The sequence below is a fragment of the Acomys russatus genome, chromosome 25, assembly GCF_903995435.1.
Source record: "Acomys russatus chromosome 25, mAcoRus1.1, whole genome shotgun sequence".
NCBI lineage: Eukaryota > Metazoa > Chordata > Mammalia > Rodentia > Muridae > Acomys > Acomys russatus.
The window spans coordinates 38,096,089-38,117,547 of NC_067161.1; the positions used below are offsets into that span (position 1 = coordinate 38,096,089).

Consider the following 21,459-nt stretch of genomic DNA (forward strand, 5'->3'; position numbering starts at 1 on the left):
CAACTGCTCTCTACCTGGCTCTGCAGCCAGCTTCTCACTTGGAAGGAGTCCCACAGCCAAACCTTGCTTTGTTTGACATTTGACAGTGTTTGTGGATGTGGAGAGCAGGCTGCTGCCCTCCCAGGTGAGATCACATAGCATGGCAGTGGCTCCATGCAACACTGTGTGGAGAAGGATTCTGAGGCCAAGTCTGTTATTTGGGACCATCAGTGAATCCCTGGCTCACATTTCGAGGCTGTTCAGTCCATTTTGTGAATTGCAGACTGTATAAGTGAGTAGGGTATTTTCTGTCCCATCAGTGACCAAACTGACTTAACTCTTCAAGAATGAGGACTCATTGTAGCATCTGATTAAACAAAAGTGCTTTAAAACAAAGATTGACTCTGACAGGGGCTAACAAAGTAGTTTATGATTGGCCAAACCAATACCCAAGTGTGATGTATTTGTTTCTGAGATAATCAAAACAGGCTTGTTTTGTTTGGTTTGGTTTTTTCCAGACAAGGTTTCTCTGTGTAGCCTTGACTGTCCTGGACTCACTTTGTAGACCAGGCTGGCCTGGAACTCACAGAGATTCACCTGCTTCTGCCTGACTGAGTGCTGGAATTAAAGGTGTGTGCCACTATGCCTGGCTTTTTTTTTTTAAACAAGGCACATGCTTGTGATGACAGCACTTAAAATGCAGAGGCAAGAGGAATAGGAGGTCAGTGTCATCCTGGGCTACACAGAAAGTTCCAGACTAGCCTGTTAAAAAAATATAAACTAGAAGGGACTGAGGAGGTATTTTGGTCAATTATGTGCTTGCTGTGTAAGCATAAGGAACTTTATTTGGATCCCAGCCCCCACAGAAAATGTTAAGCATGACCGAATGTGCCTGTTACCCTACTCCTGGGGAGTCAGGGACATGAGGATCCATGGGGTTTGCTGGCCAAGCACTCCTGCCAGTTTGTGAACTTGAGGCTCAGTCTAAGACTCTCTCTCAAAAATAATGTAAGGATCAATTAAGTAAGACTTCCAGCCTGCACGCGCACGCGCGCGCGCGCGCGCGCGCGCGCACACACACACACACACACACACACACACACATGTGGGGAGGAGATACACACATATACACATGAACACAAATAACAAACCAGCAAATCAACTAAGAACTGGAAAAATAACCCATTCTACAACTGTAATATGACCTTAAGATGACATAACTGGATAGTAAGACCAGTTTTGTCTCATTCATATCTTGGCTGCTCTTTGGTCAAGCGAGGAAAGCCCTTAAGCATTATCATTAATCTACAAGAAGGAGAGTTTATAGAGTGTGCACTTTACCACAGAGCAAGGCACACAGCGATAATTAGGGGCTTGCTCATCCTAGACTGCCATTTCTTTTACTGTTAGAAGAGGTAGTAGAGCAGGCAGTTCTCCTTAGCTCCTAGTTGTTGACTGTCCTAAAGAGAAAGCCGACTGATTTTTCCATGAATTTGTCCTACAGAAATGTTATATTTAATCTGTGCATTTCTTCCTGAAGAAACCAACATTTTCAAGGCACAAGGGTGAGCACCAAACTCCAAAATGCCAGCTTGCCTTTAAAGGTTACAGCTAGCTGGGCTGAACTTCCAACTCTGGAGAACTGCTTGGCTGGACTAGTGAGCTGATTTGTGAGAGGGATAAAACAGCCAGCTGCAAGCATGCCAAGCCACTGGCCCACCCCATATGTCACTCACCAGGAAGCTCAGTTCCCAGCAGATAGCCTCCCACCTGTCTTCCAGCTCTCTCTGATACCTGCCTTTCTGCCTTCCCTCCCCAGTACACATCTGCTCTTACCTATGATGGTGTGAAGGTGATGGCCGAGGCCTTCCAGAGCTTACGGAGGCAGAGGATTGACATATCCCGGCGGGGGAATGCTGGGGACTGTCTGGCTAACCCAGCTGTGCCCTGGGGCCAAGGGATTGACATCCAGAGAGCCCTGCAGCAGGTAAGGATACCAGTGCCTTCCTACCTCACTCTTGGGAGCCAAATAGGAAAGTCAGGATCCAGTTCAAGCAGTATGCATCACTCTAGAATGAAGGGTAAGCCTGGAGTTTGGAGTGACCACTGCATTGTTTGTGTCAAATGTATGGAACACAAGTCAAACTTGGGATAAAACAAACAGAGATACCATGGAAGTGTGGTGCCATTGCTTATAGTATCAAGGCTGTATTCTCTGCTTAGGGTTTATACTAAAAAAAGAAAGCCACTGGTTCCCATGCTCAGCAAGGGAATTTGGCATACATATGTAGGGATGATGCCAGGGAAATAGGTGATAAGGTAAAATGCTTATCACAAGAGCACAAGGGCCAGAGTTTGGATCCTCAGCACTCACATGAATGGTGGACAGCTGTGATTGCTTATCTATAATCCCAGAATGCAGGAAGGGCAGAGATGGGATCTCTACAGTAGGCTGGCTAGCAAGACTAGCAGTACTTATGAGTTCTGGGTTCAAGTGAGAGACCCTGCATCGATATATAAGGTATACAGTAGTAGTGTAAGACATCATCCTCTGGCTTCTATATAAAAATGTAACACATATGCATATGTACCCATCCATAGGTCTACACACGCACACACACACACACACACACACACACACACACACACAAGCTAAGAAATGCTCAGGGTTGACTGAGCTCTGAGCAGACCCCTAGATTTGTCTCCTTCATTCCTTCCTTATTCATGCACATTTCGTGGCTGTTGCACGTTCTTCTGACCTGACTTTCTTGCATCTCAGCCCCAGTCATCAATTCTGTTTACACTCAAACTGTGAGAACAAGAATAGAAAGTCATGCCTGGCCCAATTGATTGGCCATTCAAAGGACTCAGAGGAAGAATCCAGACTCCACAGTGGAGAGTATAAATATTAAATTACTTATATTTTTGCTCGCATATCAAGCTAAGACAGTGGTATACATGGGTGTATATTTGACATTTCTGCTTTTGAAGATTCTGGGGAGTTGCCCATAGATTGAATACTCTTGGAGGTCCTAGAAGTCTCTAGAAATACTACAAGCCCATGCTGTGATTCTTGATTTGCTACTGCACAGCATTGCCTCTGGTGGGAAGGCAAAAAGATGGTGGTAAGAAAGCTGCACTAAACCCAAAGGGAATGACAAAACTCAGCACAGAGGGAAAGCCACAACAGCAAGATATTGGTGTAACTGTCCTCCAGAACCAGCCTTCCCCAGCCAGTGGTATTCCCTGGGTGAGGCCAGCTTCACCGTTAAGCCTGCATTCAGCAGAAGGATTTGGGCTCCCAGGAGAGAGGAGACCTTCTAAACAAGAGTGACAGGGACACAAAGTGCATATCCACCTTGCAGAGCACGGGCAATATTCACAACCCGGAGAAAGATAAGGAGAGAGCCACAGCGGCTGTCCCTCAGGCCTGAAGAGGAGCCCTGTGAGGTGGAGAACATGCAGTCATGTCCTCCAGACTGAGGTGAGGCAGAAGACCTTCCTACCACAGTGGGCATCATTAGGGCCTCAGCCATGTCTCTGCCTTCCTCCATCTCTATACAGACCTCTGCCCTCCCTTCTTCTGTGTGCAGGACAGCCGCCAAGTCACCAGGAAGTGACAACAGACACCAGGCAGGTTCCAGAATGATTACCAGAGTCAGTGGCCATTCCCAGCACATTTAAAATGCTCTTAACAGACATCAGTCAAGACAGATCTGTCTGCAGTGTGAGGCTGGCCTCAGACAGTACCAGGGACTTGCCCTTGGCACCACAACCTTCCAGCTCGTCTGCTTCTCCCATCTTACCGACATCCCTAAAAGCATATTCTGATGCCACCATGACAGGGATGAAGCCCATGAGGCAATGTGGAGTGACAGGCAGTGCTTTCAGTCAGGAAGCAAGAAAGACAGCCCCCAAGTCTCTCTGAGCAACCTCAAAATAGCCACCCAGCTCCCTGGTGGCCAGGCAGACAGCACCCAAGTCTCAGCTGGCCATAAGAACACTAAGACCCCAGCATTCAGAAGACAGAGGCAGAAGGATTGCTACTTTCTACTTTATGTGAGCTACATAGAAAGTGCCAGGAGGAAGGAGAAAACTCTACAAGTGTATCCATTTCCCGTATGTCTAACTCACATCTTTCCACTATAACATATACTCGTCCTCTGTGTTCTGCCCTAGCAGGATTGCAGAGAGTTGGTTGCCATGGCAAAGGCTGATAGCTTCCTCTGCTTTGGAGCTGATATACGTGTGTGCCTGCCTTCCGTGGGTGGCTCCCAAGAGCTGACTGTGCACTCCACAGGGAGAGGGGGACTAAACACTGGGGACAATGAAGAAAAGTCAAGTCCAGCCCACAAGAGACTCCCTCAGTCTCTCTGATGAACAAACAAACAAACCAAAATGTTCCTTCCCTAAGACCATCTGTCCAAAACAGACTCTTTTTCAAATCTGTGTGAATCACCTAGACTCAAGCATTTATTGCTAGAAGAAACCTTGGAGACTACTGGTCCACACTTTCCCTCACTTTATAATGAGACAGTAGACCCAGAGTGGCCTGTGATGCCTCTAAGGTCACACAGCAGCTTAATCACAGAAGCAGAACCAGACCCATGCCCTGGGCCCCTCCTTCTACGTATCAGGCCTATCCTGTGACCCGGCAGATTCCTCTCTACAATGTTGACCTCTGGAGCCTTCACCCAGCCAGGACCACTATCCAACCATTTTGTCTTCTAGACCCACCTTTTTAGATAGCATTCCATCAGAAGAAACTGCCACCAGAGCCCATGTAAATCCTAGAGGCATCCAGTCTAAGAACCCAGGCCTTTGCTCCAGAACTCCTGTGTCTGCTGCCTTTGGGTCACATAGTACAAAGGACCAATCTCACACTGGCTCAGATGTTGCTATCTGAAGTCCAGCACAGCCTGCCTAGAAGTCAAATCCTAAAGATAATGTTAACGATAGCTATGACAGCACAGGCTCTGAGCATTTCATGTGTCACCTCACTGAGTGCTCCATGAAGCACAGTGGGACTCAGATCTATTAAATGTAAAATGACAAGTCTGAGCTTCCAGGAGAGTGATTAAACTGCCTTAGGTGATACAGCTGACCTGTGTGCCACACACAGATGTTGCTCTGCAACCTAGCAGAGGTGACCAAAAGCAGTGGCCCAGCCCAGTGCAGCACAGAGCTATGGGCAGTCTGTGTGCACCGGCATCCCTCACCACTGGGATTCCTCCAGAGCAAAGTGAAGCTGCCCCTGTCTGCCACCAGGAGAAGTATTTAAGACCTCAATGAACCTACAACCTGGAAGCCCACAGTGCTCCAAGAAGGAAACACCCTGTGCCTATTTCTAGCCAACATTTAAAAAAAAAAAAAAAAAAAGACCCAAGACTCAAGTCTCAAGTCAAGCTCTTAATGTGTGAGAGATCATAGACCTTTAAGGATGAGGAAGGAAAAATCTCTGGGCTCTTTTTTTCCAAGAAAAAAGATGTGTGTGTTACTATGTACAATTTTGTATGACCAGATGTTATGGGGATATAGATACTCCTAGAAGCAAAGCCCAAGCCATCAAGTTCAGAAAGCCGCCTCCAGGATCGATTATCTCTCTTAGTTCTTGTTTGGGTCATAGTCAAGTATACACAAGTGAAGGATGGATGGCACCTGGGATGGAGTTGGCAAGAGGAACCCCTGCTTTCCAATACACAATTTCAAGGTTCAAAGGCGTGAGAACCTCACTAGCAGTAACAGGGAGATGTGCACTGAGGACTGAGCCACAGAGTAAGTGCTGCAGGATCAGAAAGTGTGTACATCTACAAAGCTTTCTGTAGGAATACAGCTGGGATCATGCAACTCACTGTCCAGCCTGAACACCTAAGGGAGAAAGAGAAGCTAGGAATGAGGCTCTATGAGGGACCATTTGCATGGACTAGCAGGCATGAGGCCTTGGACTCAATTCCAAATGCACATATGATACCTGCCAAGGACTAGAACCAGAACACAGGAACATTTGGGGATGTCACACTCGACCTGTGAGGGAGTGTTGAAGGAAAGAGATAGGTTCACATCCTAGCCCCACCTAGAGCTGTCTGGACATCATGTAATAATCACTTATTTGTTCTACTGGTTCATCTGCTCAAAGGACTCAGAGCTACTCTTCCTCCTCCTCCTCCTCCTTCTCTTCTCTCATATATTACATCCCCACCGTAGTTTCACCTCCTGCCTCTCCTCCCAGACCCTTCCCATCTCCCTCCTCCCCCAGATTCACCCCTCCTCCATCTTCTCCCCCTCCTCCTCTTCCTCTTCCTCCTCCTCCTCTTCACTGTTTTCCTTCAGAAAAGGGCTGGTCTTCTATCAACCAAACATAGTATATCAAATTGCAATAAGACTAGGCACACCTCCTCATAGTAAGGCTAGGTGAGGTAACCTAGTGAGAGGAAAAGGGTCCCAAAAGATGGCAAGAGTCAGAGACAGCCCCTGCTTCCACCATTAGGAGTCCCACAAGAGCACCAAACTACTCAACCATAACGTATGTGCAGAGGACCTAGGTCAAGCCCATGCAGACTTTCTGGTTGTCAGTTCAGTCTCTGTGAGCCCCTATGGGCCCAAAGTAGTTGTCTCTGTGGGTTTTCTTGTGGTGTCCTTGACCCCTCTGGCTCCTACACTCCTTCTTCCCCGCCCCCCCCCCCTTCTGAAGGCTCTCCTGAGCTCCACCTAATGTTTGCCTGTGAGTCTCTGTCTTGAGGCTTCTGATGAAGTGTCTGGAGCAGTACCTGGAGGCCTCTGGTTCCTAGAACTTTCTGAGTGGGGTCCTTTGCCTTGCTGGAAACCGAGGCACTATGAAAGGACAGTAGTGCCATTCTCACTCTTATAAAGAGTAGCCTGCTCTACCCTACTGTAGGACAACTTTCCAGACAGACATGAGCCCTTCTGCTTTTAGCCTATTCTCCATCCCTGTGGCCCATTCTATACAGTATAGCTGTGGCGACTTCATCTTCTTCATTATCTGAGTAGTACTCACATATAAACACTCATGTCCAGCACAACATTCTAAATCTTTAAATTATTTAAGAAGGAAACCTAGAAATGGGCTCAGTGAGGAGCCAGCATCTATCCTTTGGAGCCCACAGAGCATGTCTGGAAATGTCCAGCAGGAGCTTGTGGTAGTGTTAGGCATTACCTACCACACTGTGCATGTCTGTGTGGCCCACTGCAGCTGGGTGTGGCACTCAGGCCCCCTCTATGAGAGGCCACTTGATATCTGAGATAAAGATGCCAGAAGACATCAGGAGCTTTAGATTTCAGGCCTGCCTCTGCTGCTTACTCATGGCACCTACCCACAGAAGGGAAATCATAAAGTCTAAGCATCATGCCTCACGGATCTCTGGGAATGTGGATAAAGCTTCATGTGTACACAATGCTTAGGAGATGGTAGTAGTGTTTGGGGCCATCCTTAGTAACAATAACCGCAGCTAACCTTTTGTGCATTTGCAAGGACAAAACTTTTGTCATAAAGTATCTTATTTACCCTCAAAGTAAACTTAAGACACAGTTAACTCAAACCGATGCATCAAACACATGAGGAAACTGCATCATATGAGATGATGCAATGTCTTACCACCAAATATATTGATATTTGAGACTAGTGACAGAGAGCAGGTATCCATTTGTATTGTTGGTGGTGATTTTTCATGTTTGGTCATGTTTGCTTTACCATCCAGTCATCCATGTGTTTTCCCTACCGCTGTCGAAATACGTTACTTAAAATGAAACTTACCAAGCAAGCTCCCCACCTTGAACGTGAACCACTGGGAGAGCTGAGCACGGGCCAAGGTGCCTATATTAGTTTCCTTTCTATTGCTGTGATAAAAACAAGGCAGCATTTGGAAAGAAAGAGTTTGTTTGAATTTATGGTTTCAGAGGGGTGAGTCCATCGTGATAGGGAGGCACGGCGACATACATATTCCCAGTAATATACTTCCTCTAGCAAGGCTATACCACCTAAACTTCCACACACAAAAAAAGGTGTTACCAACTGAAGATACGTATTCAAATACATAAGGGTATGGGGAGCATTTCCCATTTAAACCACCACAGTGATTCAAGGTAAGAAGAAGGTGAAGACTCCTTTCTAGTAGTCTTTGTAGCAGAATCCATGTTCTGTTTTCTTTCTGCAAAGGAAGGATGCTTCAGACTTTTCCAGGAGTGGTGGTATTGCCGGCTTGCTGAAGAGAGAGCAAAGAGCTTGTATACTTTGTTCAGTGTTTTGGGCTTCTTGTGGCCTCCCTACTGAGACTTCAAAACCAGAAAAGGATGAAAGGGTAGGCTTCAGAACAGGTATACACACACACACACACACACACACACACACACACACACACACACACACACACACACACACTCAATCTATCCTCCCTGACTTCTATCTGAAAAAGAAAACTCTGCGTGATGTTTTGCTTCAAGCTATTGAAGGGGAAGACTCTAAGCAGTGCTGTGTCACAAGGCAGAACCTCTATTTGTCACACAGCCTCACCTCACCAGTCACAGGCAGGAGGGATTTGAGGACACAGGGTCAATGTCGGGGACTATGACTTCATTTCCTGGACTCATCCTTCACTTAAGGGCTACTCAGTCTCTGCAGAAGAAGCAGGCTTGGGTTCCGATATTGTCTACTGGACCTTTAATCTGTAATTTGAACATGAAGAGTCCATGAAAGTTCAGGCTGGCTCATTTGGAGAGAAAAAAAAATTCTCATGCCATAGACTTTTGGATCTTGGCCACCTGAGATGTCTCCAAGACCCTGCATGCATTGGCTGAATGTGGGGTCTCTGTAGGAGCATTCTGTTTTTCACTGCCCTTGTGCATCCACTGTCACTTAAGGTAGACAGGGCAGAAACTTTGTAACCTGGAGACTGAAGAAGGCAAATCACTAAGGTTACCTAGTTGTTGGTGGGGAAGATAGGGACAAATCCAGGTCATCAGACTTGCAGGTATTTTATTACCTGCACTCACAAAAGAATTAAAAGATATTGTCCAATCATATTCAACACACCCATCCTAAAGGTGCCTTCCAGTGTGACTTGTCAGTGGTAGCACCTCGGTCCCTTGACTTCTCCATCTTCAGTTGCACATCTGAGCAGGCAAGGTGTGGTGGGAGGTTTTGTTTTGTTTTGATTTGTTTTGTTTTTTAAATTTATTTATTTTTATTTTTATTTTTTTTAATTTTTTTTATTAATTTATTCTTGTTATATCTCAATGTTTATCCCATCCCTTGTATCCTCCCATTCCTCCCCCACCCATTTTCCCATTATTCCCCTCCCCTATGACTGTTCCTGAGGGGGATCACCTCCCCCTATATATTCTCATAGGGTATCAAGTCTCTTCTTGGCTACCTGCTGTCCTTCCTCTGAGTGCCACCAGGTCTCCCCCTCCAGGGGACATGGTCAAATGTGAGGCACCATAGTACGTGAGAAAGTCATATCACACTCTCCACTCAACTGTGGAGAATATTCTGCCCATTGGCTAGATCTGGGAAGGGGTTTAAAGTTTACCTCCTGTGTTGTCCTTGGCTGGTGCCTTATGATCATAATGAGTGAGTTAACCCAGAAGCAGAAAGAATCAAATGGCATATACTCACTTATATCTGCATACTAGCCCAAGGGGCATGTCCCACGAAAGCCTTCACTTACCAGGAAACTGGGACAGAGGGGAAGGCATCCTATTGGGACTCTAAATGAGAGACGCATGGGAGAATAGCAAAATAAAAGGATACAGAGGGTCCTAGAAACCTACAAGTAGAACAATATGATAGGCAGATTTGGGTGTGGTGGGAGTTTGTTGGCTAAGGCTGGTGGGAAGATGTCCCATTAGCATGACATCTGACTTGCCGATAATGCTTGCCTGAAGCAATGAGAAAGAATGGGCCCAGGCAGGTGAGGATGTTCGCACCACACTGAAGCTGGCCCTGGCAAGGAGTAAGAGTTCTGGCCTGTGGGCTGCGCCAAACTCCAGCACATTTAATGCTCTTGGGTTCTGAAAAGGCAAAAGTTCCTGCAAAACAAACAAACATGTGGTGGTCAGCATCTGGGCAGGGTGTGTCCAGCCTTTTGGTGTGTTATTCAAGGAGGGAACACAGGCTCACAGAGACTGTAAAGTAGCAAGATCACTTTACTCAAAGCACAGTTAGAACAATCAGAAAGAAGTCAGGATCGTCAGTGTGCCCACACAGGAGTGAGGGTGCTCCAGAGCCCTGCTTATCCTTTGGGTCTTCCTTTTTGGGGTTCAAAGAAAGGCAGAGTTAGGTTACTAGAAATGTAATTTGAGTGGCTTTCTACTGTGACTGACAGACTTAGATTAACCAGTCTCTGCTCACCATGCATGTCCGTTCCCATAATGCATCTGATCTCAGTCAGAAAGAGAGAGAGACACAATTATGCATAGGCATAAGAGGGCAAATAGGAGTTTCTCCCTAAAAGTTCACTCAGGGAATAGTTTGCTCTTCTGCACATGTGCCCTCAAGATGAGTTCCAAGATGTGTCTGAATAGAAATGGGGCATCAATGATGCAGTTGCTAAGGAGTAACTTGTTTCCATGGCTTAAACCAGGTGAATGTGCATCTTGATGCAAACAGCAGTCCTAGGTTGTCAACAGGTTGCTAGGTGCATTGTTCAGAAAAGATAAGGTGTAGGCCCAGCCCAATCAGGCAGCCTCCCAGGCTAGTAAGCTGCTCTAAATGCCAGTCAGCCTCAGTGGCACAAGCCTATTATCCCATCGCTTGGGAAGTTGAAGCAGGTGGGCAAGAGTTCAAGGTCATCTTTGTCAGGTTTGTGTTAAGGTCAAAGCCGGATTGAGCTATTTAAGATGCCACCTCGGAAAGCCAAAACCCACATGCACAAACAAACAAACAAACAAACAAAAACCCCACAGGGATAAACATGAAATTCAGTTGTTGAGTTTGTGGCGCCACTGTTCAGTATTTGCCTGTGTTTTCAGGTGCAATTCGAAGGTTTGACTGGAAACGTGCAGTTCAATGAGAAAGGGCGCCGAACCAACTACACTCTCCACGTGATCGAAATGAAGCATGATGGGATCCGCAAGGTAAGGCCCCACCTGGGACACCTGGGACACCTGGGACACCTGGGACACCTGGACCACCCGGGACACCTGGGACACCTGGGACACCTGGGACACCTGGACCACCTGAGCTGATTCAGCTGAGTGGAAGCTCAGGTGGTAATGAGGGCCCTGGACACCTGCCTTGCCTATACCTTTGAGGAGACTGGGGAAATGTGGGGCTGGGGTCTAAACTCTTCTAGTTTTGGCTCTGTCACTTGTCACCTGGGATTTGGAGAAAGTCAGGTCCCTTCTTGGAGAACTGAGTTCCTCTCTGTAAAATGGAGATGCAACTCACAGATTCTTTTTTTCTGAGAGTTATTGAGAATATGGCACAGGAAAACACCCTGAACATACAAAGGAAGAGCCAGGCATACTTCCCCGTCTGTGACTTCAGCACTCCAATGACTGAGGCTGGAGGATTATTGGAAGTCTCAGTCTAGCCAAGGATATAGAATGAGATTTAGTCTCACTTTTTAAAAAAAAAGAACCTAGAAATATAAAGTAATAGATGTATATACAGTACCTGTGATATGTGTAGGGATTTTGAAGAATTCTAGAATGTTTACTGGTGAGGTTAACTGTCTTCTGACTGTTCAAACTTATCAGCTGTTCTCTCTTCTCCACAGAAGTCAGAGTTAAAACACATGTGCATGTGTTTTTATGTAATATTAATATTCACATTAGACCTTTTAATATGGAATACAGATCCTTTGGTCTTACTTAAACTCCAAGAACCACATTGATTTGGTCACTGTCAATTTCTCTACCTTTGACCTTGGACAGTCCCTTCAGGCCACTCTAGAAAATCTTGTTTATTTTGGTTCTTTGAGTCCACGTGCTCCTTTCTGTGCTGGTGTGTCACGTTCCTAGGAAGGATGGGCTCTCCACCCTGCTGCCATCTTTTGCTTAGTCAATTCTTTGCACTTAGAGCAAGAGGTGTTCCTAGGAGAAAACTTCCCTGGCTACTTTCATTCTGTCTCTTGGCAGCCTCTGTCTCCCTTGCCCTCAGCCTTCATCATGTCTGCTTCCTTGTGGTAAGCTAGCAAGGAATTATTGTTGAGGGTTTTGAAGCTGCTGGAGGGCTGTGGAATGTATCCCTTTCTCCATGGGTAAACTGAGACAGAGAGGCCCAAAAGGCAGTCCAAGGTCTCAGTGAGCCATAGCTAAAGAGACACCTTGTTCAAGGCCCCTGACTTCTTATCCCTTATTTCTAAAGCTGCTGTCAAGCCTTTAACAATCAGATTGACACAATCAGGACAATGCTGGGGGACATGTGTACACCAGGAGAATCCTGCTGCTCCTGGAAGGGACAGCAGACGCATGACCTCCTCCCCTAACCATGGTGCTTTCAGACACTCAGGAGCACTCTTGCCTTACGGTGAAATGAAGATGCTTTACTGGTTTGCAAAGGGCTGGAACAGTCAAGATGGTTGCTTTTAGACAGACAATCAGGAACCATGAACCTGGGCTCACCTCAGAACCCTCACAGTGAGGGTTGTTTCCACTTGCCAGGGGCACAAGTTTGATACCTGCCTGTACAATGCATAAAAGCCATGTGTTTGTACATGGAGGTTGAGCCTGGACTGGTGGCATAGGCCTAGGAACCAAGCACTACTGAATGTGAGGCAGGGGAATCAGAAGAAATTCAAGATCAGCCTGTGAAATGGGTTGGTGAATGGAATAATGATACAAAGACCCTTTATGTTTATTATAAGCTTATGGCACTATCGCTGGGCAGATTCTCAGCTATATTAACCTGATTATACTGACCTGGCCAACATCTTGTCATGTGGCCTGTCCATCTTAGTCTCTAGACCTGGCTGCTTTGCCTATGTGTGGCTAGCGACTGCTGCTCCTGAGATTCCTTCCCAGAGTCCCTCTCTCTGCTGGAAGGCCTGCCTCCCTCTCTTGCTTCAGCTATTGGTTGTTCAGAATTCAGCATTTGAACAATACAAGGACAATCTCTATACAGTGCATGAAAACATTACTCCAACAAACCTGGGCTACATAACAAGAAATTTGGAAGACTGATGGGGGCCGGGATCATCCTCCCCCCCCCCCCCCCCCCCCTGGGTAATGAGAGCCATTCAAATAAAGCCAGATTTCTGTCTCCCATTAGGAGTACATTGAGAACATGGGGTAGTCTAAGGAGTATGTTGGCATAGAAGCAACCTCTGATGTCTTCTCCTCTCCCCCCTCCCCATGTGTCCCCTCCCTTCTCCCCGCCCCCATGCTCATATAATAAACCTCTCCATATCATATCTGTTATATGGCATATTTCATAGTTCATATTTTATATTCCATATATGAGAATCAGATATCTGCCTAGTTATCATCTAGCTGTGTGTTTAGCCTATCTTGGTCTGGATCTTTAATTAAATGAGAGAGATTTGGCTGAATAACTTCTAGTTCCTCTCAGTCCTGGTATTTTGGATGACCCTTGAAAAATTCCATGTGATAGGAGTTTGATTTGGTCTGGTTTGGTTTTTTAGTTCTCTCTCTCTCTCTCTCTCTCTCTCTCTCTCTCTCTCTCTCTCTCTCTCTCTCTCTCTCTCTCTCGACTAGACTATGGTTTACTGGGGAAGTTGAGTTAGGGACCTTCCTGACTGCATGAGTTACCTTTGGTGTGACCTCATCCATAATTACAAGGCCTTTGCTGGGACTCTAACCCTTCGCTGACTTACAGAGAAGTCTCTGTTTTCTCTTGCCCTTGGCTTCATCAAGAGCTTCCCAGAGCAAGCAGCTCGCTGTAGGGATGAGCAGTAACCAAGCAGTGCACAGAGGTCTAGTTAAAAATGCAGAGTCCTGCAGCAAAGAGACAGGCTCAATACCAGTACGCCAGCCTACTGGGCTTCTATTAGTGGACAAAAGCAAGGGTCTTTAAGGACAGGCAGACCAGTATTTGAGTATCCACTTTACTCTGCACTGGACATATAACTGTGAACAAGTCACTCAGCCTTCCTGAACCTCGGTTATGTAACCTCTGATGCAGGGGAGGGGGCATGCTTGTAATCCCAGGACTTGGAAGGCTGAGCCAAGAGGATCCTTGTCAGTTCAAGAGTAGCCTGTACTATGCAATGAGACCGAGACTTAAAAAATAAGGGAAGGAGGGGAAGAAAAAAGAAAGAGAAGGAGTGGGGAGGGGTGGAGGGAGAGAAGGAAAGAAGGACGTCATCTCAAGAGAGTGACAGAGCCGACATCCACTTGCTCGTATTCCAAACTCCTCTGTCTGCCACAGAGACTTCACACCAGTTCTGTATGCACTGCACAGAACTAACTGAGCAGCCTTCAAACCCTCCAGCAAATGGCTGTGCCTGGTTTTTTAATCACCAAGCTGTTTTCAAACTTACTTCCTAGTGTCTAAATCCTTTCTTAGAATGTGATCTTAAACAGTCTTTGTCTGCAGGGATCTGCCTTTCAGAAAAATCAATCCCTCGGAATCTCTGCCTCCAGGACTTTTACCCAACCAGACTCCAAGCAAATTAATACCTAAGCTTTTCAAGAGTGACCTTGTGCTGGTTTCAGGGACATTGCAAGGCCTTACCTGCCCAGTGTAACAAAAGCTTTCTTTTCCTGGTTCAGGGCTTCTGGGAAACTCCAATCCCACCGGCATCCCGCTGACTCAGGGCCAGCAATCTCCCTAGGCACCCCCTGCAGTTTAACAACCCACTGAGATGCTAAGCTTCCCTCTGCCCATCAAGCTTAAAGTTTCAGAGAACAGATTTTGCCCTGGCTCTAGTGATGTTAAGTCTTACCAAGTCCCAATTAGATGTATGACTTTCTGGTGGGCTTAGGGATCCTTCTTTGAATGAAACATCTTGTCACATCCGGATGGAATCACACATTCTTATACTGGCCACCCACACGAGCATTGTGGAGCATTGTGCTACAGATTCCTTCATCAGGGCATCATCAGTGGAGATCCAATCCCCTTGACTATTGATTGTGTGACAGGCTGTTTCAGTGCTCACTGGTGGCACCTGACATCTGCCCCTTGCAACTTGACTTGAGTCTCCCTTCCCTGGCCTATGTTTGTTGCTCAGTTCTGGCTTTGCACATAATTGGGCAGAAAAGACCACAGTGACCAGAATTCCTTCTGGCTATCTTCATTATCTTCTCATTCCAGAAGAATGCAGAGTTTCCATTCCATCTGTCCCCCTGGAAGTTTTAAGTCCTTGGAATCCAACTTTTCACCTACAAACTAATGTCCACCTAAGATAAGGCCTCAACACAGCCATTCTTCCATCTACATTGGCCGACCCAGGGTCCATGTCAACTTCCTTGCGCTGGCCAGTATCTTCCTCACTGCAATGGATCCTATTAGGTGTAGATGGCCCACCTCGCCACAAAGACCACATTGCCATCCTCAGAGCGGGGAAATCTGTTTCAAATATACAAGGGATCATACTGCTTAGGGCTCTTCCCTGGCTTCTTACTTCCAGGAAAGTACAGTACACCTCCTGACCTCAGCCCACAGAGCCCCAGGCATCAGTGCTCACTCTTTTCTCTGGCTCATTGCTTTGCCTTCGTGTAGCAGTCGCTCCCTTCCTTGGGTATTCTTATTGCTTTCCCTCTACCAGGCATCTCTACACCATATTCTGAGATAAAGTTGCAACAATCTTATTAACTTCAGCCTTTTAGATGTGCTAGCTTGGCTAAGTGCTGTGGGGACTAAGCTCTGAAACTTAGTTCTTTATTGCCTGGGCACTTGCTTAGTGGATGACAAGTAGTTGCTGTGTTTGTTCATTTGCTTAAGTGTTCTGCTTCATTAGAAACAAAGAAACATACATTACAGCAAGCTATGATAAAATAGTTTGGTAGAGGTTTTCAAAGTTGAGGTTAGCTGATTAAGATGGATGAGGTTTAGCCCTAGGGCTTAGGCCGAGAGTTGGGCTTAAGAAAGCATCCACCAGAGTCTTTCTGGTGGTCAGCATTTAGCATACAGATGAAGAAGAAGAAAAAGTGGACGAGCTGCTGGAAAATTAGGAAAGATCAGTCTGGAAAAGAGACACATCATTCTTCCAGCATTCTGGGCACCAGAACATAAGAATTCCTCCCAATGGGATGTAAAACAGGCTAAGAATAAGTATGGCTGGTTGGATAGCCACTTCCCAGTATCTCTATGCTACAAGAGGCAAACACGATTGCTTGGTGGCCAGCTAGCCATCTCTGCCACAACAGGCAACTGGTTATGACCACCATCATTTGAGGATGTCAGGAGCTGCAGCTTCAAAGGCCGTCCTGGGGTCCCCATGTTCAAATTCAGCCTGACAGCTGCAGGGAGATCAATTGGATCCACAGTTCTGTGATCACCTGCTCTTCAAGCTTCATCCACTTACGAATATCCTCTCTGTCGTCCAGACTCATTTCCGACGTTCAAAGAATCTTTAGAGGCCGATGGAAAATAGGAGATCAAAAATAATAAGTGGCCCCAGGAGAAGACTTCTCCCTGTCAGAATTCTTTAAATCCTGTCCTGAACAGTGGGTCCCAATCTTTACCAAACTACATACTCTGATTTACTTTCAGCAAGAATCAAAGTCCCTGCCCTCCTCAGTAGAGAATCAAAGTACCATATGTAATCCAGCCCACAGCCCAAAGGAAGGGGCCTAAGCTCTCATGTCCGCAGTCTCTTCGACATGTTTGCCAGCTTTCTATGCATCCAGCTGTGAAAAACAAATACCCATATGAGTCTACTGGCTCATAGAAGATGTGGTAACCGTGAGCCTTTGCATTCCGGATGTCTCTACCAACCCTGGCAAGATCATGTTTTCTTTTCCCATAAGACATCGGGGGAGGGGGGGGGGGAATTCAGCTTGTTCCGGTCTAAGGAGATGGCTCAGACAACAGAGTGCTCACCATGAAAGCGTGAATGTGATCCCTAGCACCCATGGAAAAATGAGCCAGGTCCAGCAGTACGGACTTGTAATCCATGCACCGGGGAAGCCTTGCAGCTCTCGCACCACCACGGTTATTCTGCAGCCCTTGGGAGGTTACCTCTCCAAATCACAGTGTCCTCACACTTATTATGGGAGCAAAACCCGGCAAATCTCATGGGATTTTTAATGGGGATGGAAGGAATTAAAAGATAAAAAGCATTTAGAAGAACAAGAAGCATTCACTGATCCCAGCTCACAGTGAGAATAGCTGCTATGGGCAATGGAGGGATCGGCAGAGTCCCAGGTCTAGAGCAAGCGCTGCCTAGCTGCACCACCTCAGGAAGTGAGCAGATGAAATGGCAGAAAACTCACTGAGTCAATACAAAAACATGTGCACAGCTGCCGTTGTGAATGGCTGCAGATCACCAGAAATAAACACCCATGTCCAGTGAAATAATGTGCCAAGGTGAAGGGGACACATGAACCAACCTTGTGGTCAGTGCCTCGGTTTCCATGCTGAGCTCTGAACACCTAGAAGGCTGCTCTCTCTCCTCCCCCCCCCCACCCCCTGCCCCTCTCTCTCTCTCTCTCTCTCTCTCTCTCTCTCTCTCTCTCTCTCTCTCTCTCTCTCTCTCTCTTCCCACCTCCTGCTGGCTTTCCATCCCTTTCTCTTAGTATCTCCAGCCAGCAGAATGACAGAACTAGATGCCTGAAGAGAGGGGGGATGGAGAGGAGAAGAAAGAGAGGGAGAAAAAAGAGATGGAGAAGAAAAGAGAATGAAAGATGGGGAGAGGAAGAAGAGTGAGGAAAGAGGGGGAGGAGAAGAGGAAGAGAGAAAAGGGGAAAGGGAAAAAGGAAGAGGCAAGAGGGATGAGGAGAGGAAGGAAGAGAGGGGAATGAAGGAGGACAGGGAGGAAGAAGAGGAAGAGGGAGAGCAGAGAGAAGAATTAAAAGGGAGGAAGGAAAGGAGAACAGGAGAGAGAAGCTTAGGCAGTCTAGATGTGTGCATATGTGGGTACTTTTGTGTGTGCTATGCACACGTGTGTATATGTGTACATGTATATGTGATGTGTGTGCACATATGTCTGCACATATATGTATGTGCATGTGTTAGCTAGGTCATTCTGTTGTACCAAACCTTCCTTGGTTCCCTGTTGCCTTAAGAACAGTCTCCACTGCTTGGCCCGGCCTTCAAAACCCTCTGCTACTTAGACCCATGCACCCATTGCTCTCCCAGGTAGAACCCTGACTGTTACCCACTGAACTTGCCTATATTGGCCGACTTCTGCCTCCACAGCAGGGCTACCATCCTCCTTAGCCTGGGAGTCTTGAGCTGAACCCATCCATCATGTCCTGCAGCCCTTTCCTCAGACAGCATCCTACTCCAACCTTGTGTTTCTCTAAAGTCCTCTACTCACTCACTTCAGCATTTTCTGGGCTGTGCGTCTGTGTGGTCCATGTCTTTCTCAAGTGATATTCCCATGGAAAACACTCCCTCTTAGACGTCTCTGTATCGCTCAGCCTCATCACATACCCCTGAGTATTTTAGCTTGGAGCCTGGCACATAATTGGCATTCAATAACTTTTCTGAAAAGCCTCAGACAAAGTATTAACAACCTGTCGATATTTAGAAATTAATTTGTTTACCCTTGTGCGGGACTTAGTATTGGCAACAATCAGGAAACCCAGCAGCAAATGGAGGGTAATGCTGTTTCCCAGACAGTTAGATCTGGGTGGGGAAATGTAGTAGCATGCATTTCATCAAGTGCTCAAACTACAGTTTAGAGTGAGTTTAGGGAAATAAAGGGTTAATGTGCAGGGGAGTCCTGGATTGGCTGTGAAAACAGCTGGGGTGGGATTAAATCCCATAGCCCTCACTTTCACTGTTCTATACAATTAGATAAATAAAGAGCTAGACTTTTGTCCTTCCAGATGGGTGGTCTTGAGGCTTATCCACCAGGTGAGGGGGTCCACTGGGGATGGAGAGGGGACCTGGGATGCATCTTACCTCTTGACTTTTCAGCCTACAGCTCCTCAGACTCTGGTACACTGTGTGTCACCACAGCGAGCTCCAAGATCCCTCCTTACATTGTGTTTTTGCCTTCTCCTCATTAACAGATTGGTTACTGGAATGAAGATGACAAGTTTGTCCCCGCAGCCACCGATGCTCAGGCTGGAGGAGACAACTCAAGCGTCCAGAATAGAACCTACATCGTCACTACTATCCTCGTGAGTATACTCCTTTGTCAGGCTTACCTGGAGTTCAAGCTCGACCTACCCAAGTGCACCCCACTCTAGAGTGAAAGCTGCAGGCTATGCCATAGACAGAAACCATGCCTGTGTGCACGCTTGTCAGCCCCATGTTCAGAAGGCTAAGAAGGAGAGCAATGTTCCAGGTCATCCTCTGCTATACAGTGAGACCGTCTCATACAACGACAACAATGAAGCCACAGAGACTGGTATAAGGCATGCCATGTACATAATTGGCTGAGTTTTCACTCAGCATCCCTGAGATGCGCTCCCTCTCTCTGCATCCTCAGAGAAGCTACTTCTGATATTCTAAGCCACTTTCCCCTTACATGAAACCCAAGGCTGTCCCTAAATTGTTCTAGTTCCTATGTATGCTTCACTCAGTACAAGCCACATTCTATTGAGAGGTATCTTTAAAAATACACATATGTACATTGCAGAAGATCTGGGTTTAATTCCTAGTATTGTGTATACTCCATTTCCAGAGGATCTAACATCTTCTTCTGACCTCCTTGGGCACAAGGCACACATGTGATGTACAGACATACATGCAAGCAAACTACTCATATACATAAAATAATTTTTTAAATTATTTAATTATTTCTATGATAAAGTTTTTTTGTTTTTTTTATTTTAGCAGGATTTGTTCTCTTTCCCCCAAGAAGTTTATAATGGACTAGGGAACAGAAATTCAGGAAGTGTATTTAGGGGCTAGAGAGAGAGAGACTTGCCAGTGATTACCAGCATTGGAAGCACCCTCCTCTGCCAGGTCAAAGTCCTCCCCACTCACAGGTGCAGCCACAGGCCACACCCTCTGTCCTGTTTCTCCACCAGGAAGATCCTTATGTGATGCTTAAGAAGAACGCCAATCAGTTTGAGGGTAACGACCGCTATGAGGGCTACTGCGTGGAGCTGGCTGCCGAGATCGCCAAGCATGTGGGCTACTCCTACCGACTGGAGATTGTCAGCGATGGCAAATACGGAGCCCGGGATCCTGACACAAAGGCCTGGAACGGCATGGTGGGGGAGCTGGTCTATGGAGTAAGTGCAGGGGGGGCAGGGCGAGGAGAGGCAGGGTGGGGAGAGGGTCATTGTGAAGGACAGAGGAGTGTTCCTGTGCATACATTGCAGTTGGCCATTGTCCAGCACAGATGACACATAGAGAGCTTCAGGATCAGCTCTCTCAGGGCAGATAACAAGGCTCACACTAACCTACTAAGAGTCATCTGTGGATCCCTCGGGCCTTAGTCCCACCAGGACTAGATGCGCCTGCATCGGAGCTCACCACTGAGTCACTCCTTCCTGTAATTTCTCCCCTGCAGATTCCAGTCACCCATATGGCCCATCTTGTTTTGTTCCCTTGAGCCTCCTCTGCTATCCTCTACCCCACCTCCTCTTTCAGAACACTTTCCAAAGGCTTCTCTTTTGGTCCCCCTCATAACAGTTGAGACTTCCCCTCAAACTCTCCTGACTGCCCATCCTTGAATCTAGTCTCTACTTTTCCATGGCTCGCCCTGCCTCAAATTCTGTTCATGCGTGTGATGGGGGAGGCCCGTGGCGTCTGTGAAGTGCATTCCACTCAAAGAAATCCCCTGGGCAGCTAATGCAAAAAAGCTTCAATAAATTGAGGCAGTCCCAAGCAGGCACTGAATAGCCAGTGTTGTTTTCAGTGTCTAGGGGAGACGTGAGAAACCAAGATTCTCAGACCCTGCACATTTCTTGGGGTTAAAGAAACAATGGGAGAGAGGAGTCCACAAGCAGAGAATCCATGAGTCTAAATTACATGGTCCCCAGAAGAGCTAATAGAGATTTCTAGCCCTTCAGAGTATGTGGAACTAGAAAAACACTCATAATGAAATAAAGGCAGAGAGATGGGCAGCCTGGAAGTACAAACGACAGGGTGATAGAAAAAAAAAAAATAAATGAGGTGAGGCCAAAAAATACTGGGTTGGCTGCTCTGGATTTGCCAGAGAAAAGTTTAGTCACAAATAATGAGGCAAGAGTGTGGGTTGATTCAGTCAGCACCAGGAGATGATGACAGCTCCCAAGGCAGAACAAGGGAAGGACGGGGACTGTGACTCTGTTGGTAGAGTCCCTTCCTAGCACACATGAAGCCTCAAGTTCAGTGCACACCACTACACACTCTGGCCATCATGCTACACATCTGTAATCCCAGCAGGGATGCAGGAAGGTCAGAAGGTCAAACTCTTCCTTGATAAATTCTGAGTCCAGGATGGACTAGAG

General features: G+C 46.7%; 1 protein-coding gene across 3 annotated transcripts in view; it reads left to right on the forward strand.

The window, feature by feature from the left end:
- Gria1 (glutamate ionotropic receptor AMPA type subunit 1) overlaps window positions 1-21,459 on the forward strand; it is a 308,069-nt gene that overhangs the window by 204,015 nt on the left and 82,595 nt on the right. For all 3 annotated transcript variants that reach the window (XM_051167319.1, XM_051167320.1, XM_051167321.1), the window contains exons 7-10: window positions 1,799-1,966; window positions 10,966-11,070; window positions 19,084-19,194; window positions 20,050-20,256. In XM_051167319.1, coding sequence (XP_051023276.1) covers window positions 1,799-1,966; window positions 10,966-11,070; window positions 19,084-19,194; window positions 20,050-20,256 — 591 coding nt within the window. The remainder of the gene's footprint in view (window positions 1-1,798; window positions 1,967-10,965; window positions 11,071-19,083; window positions 19,195-20,049; window positions 20,257-21,459) is intronic.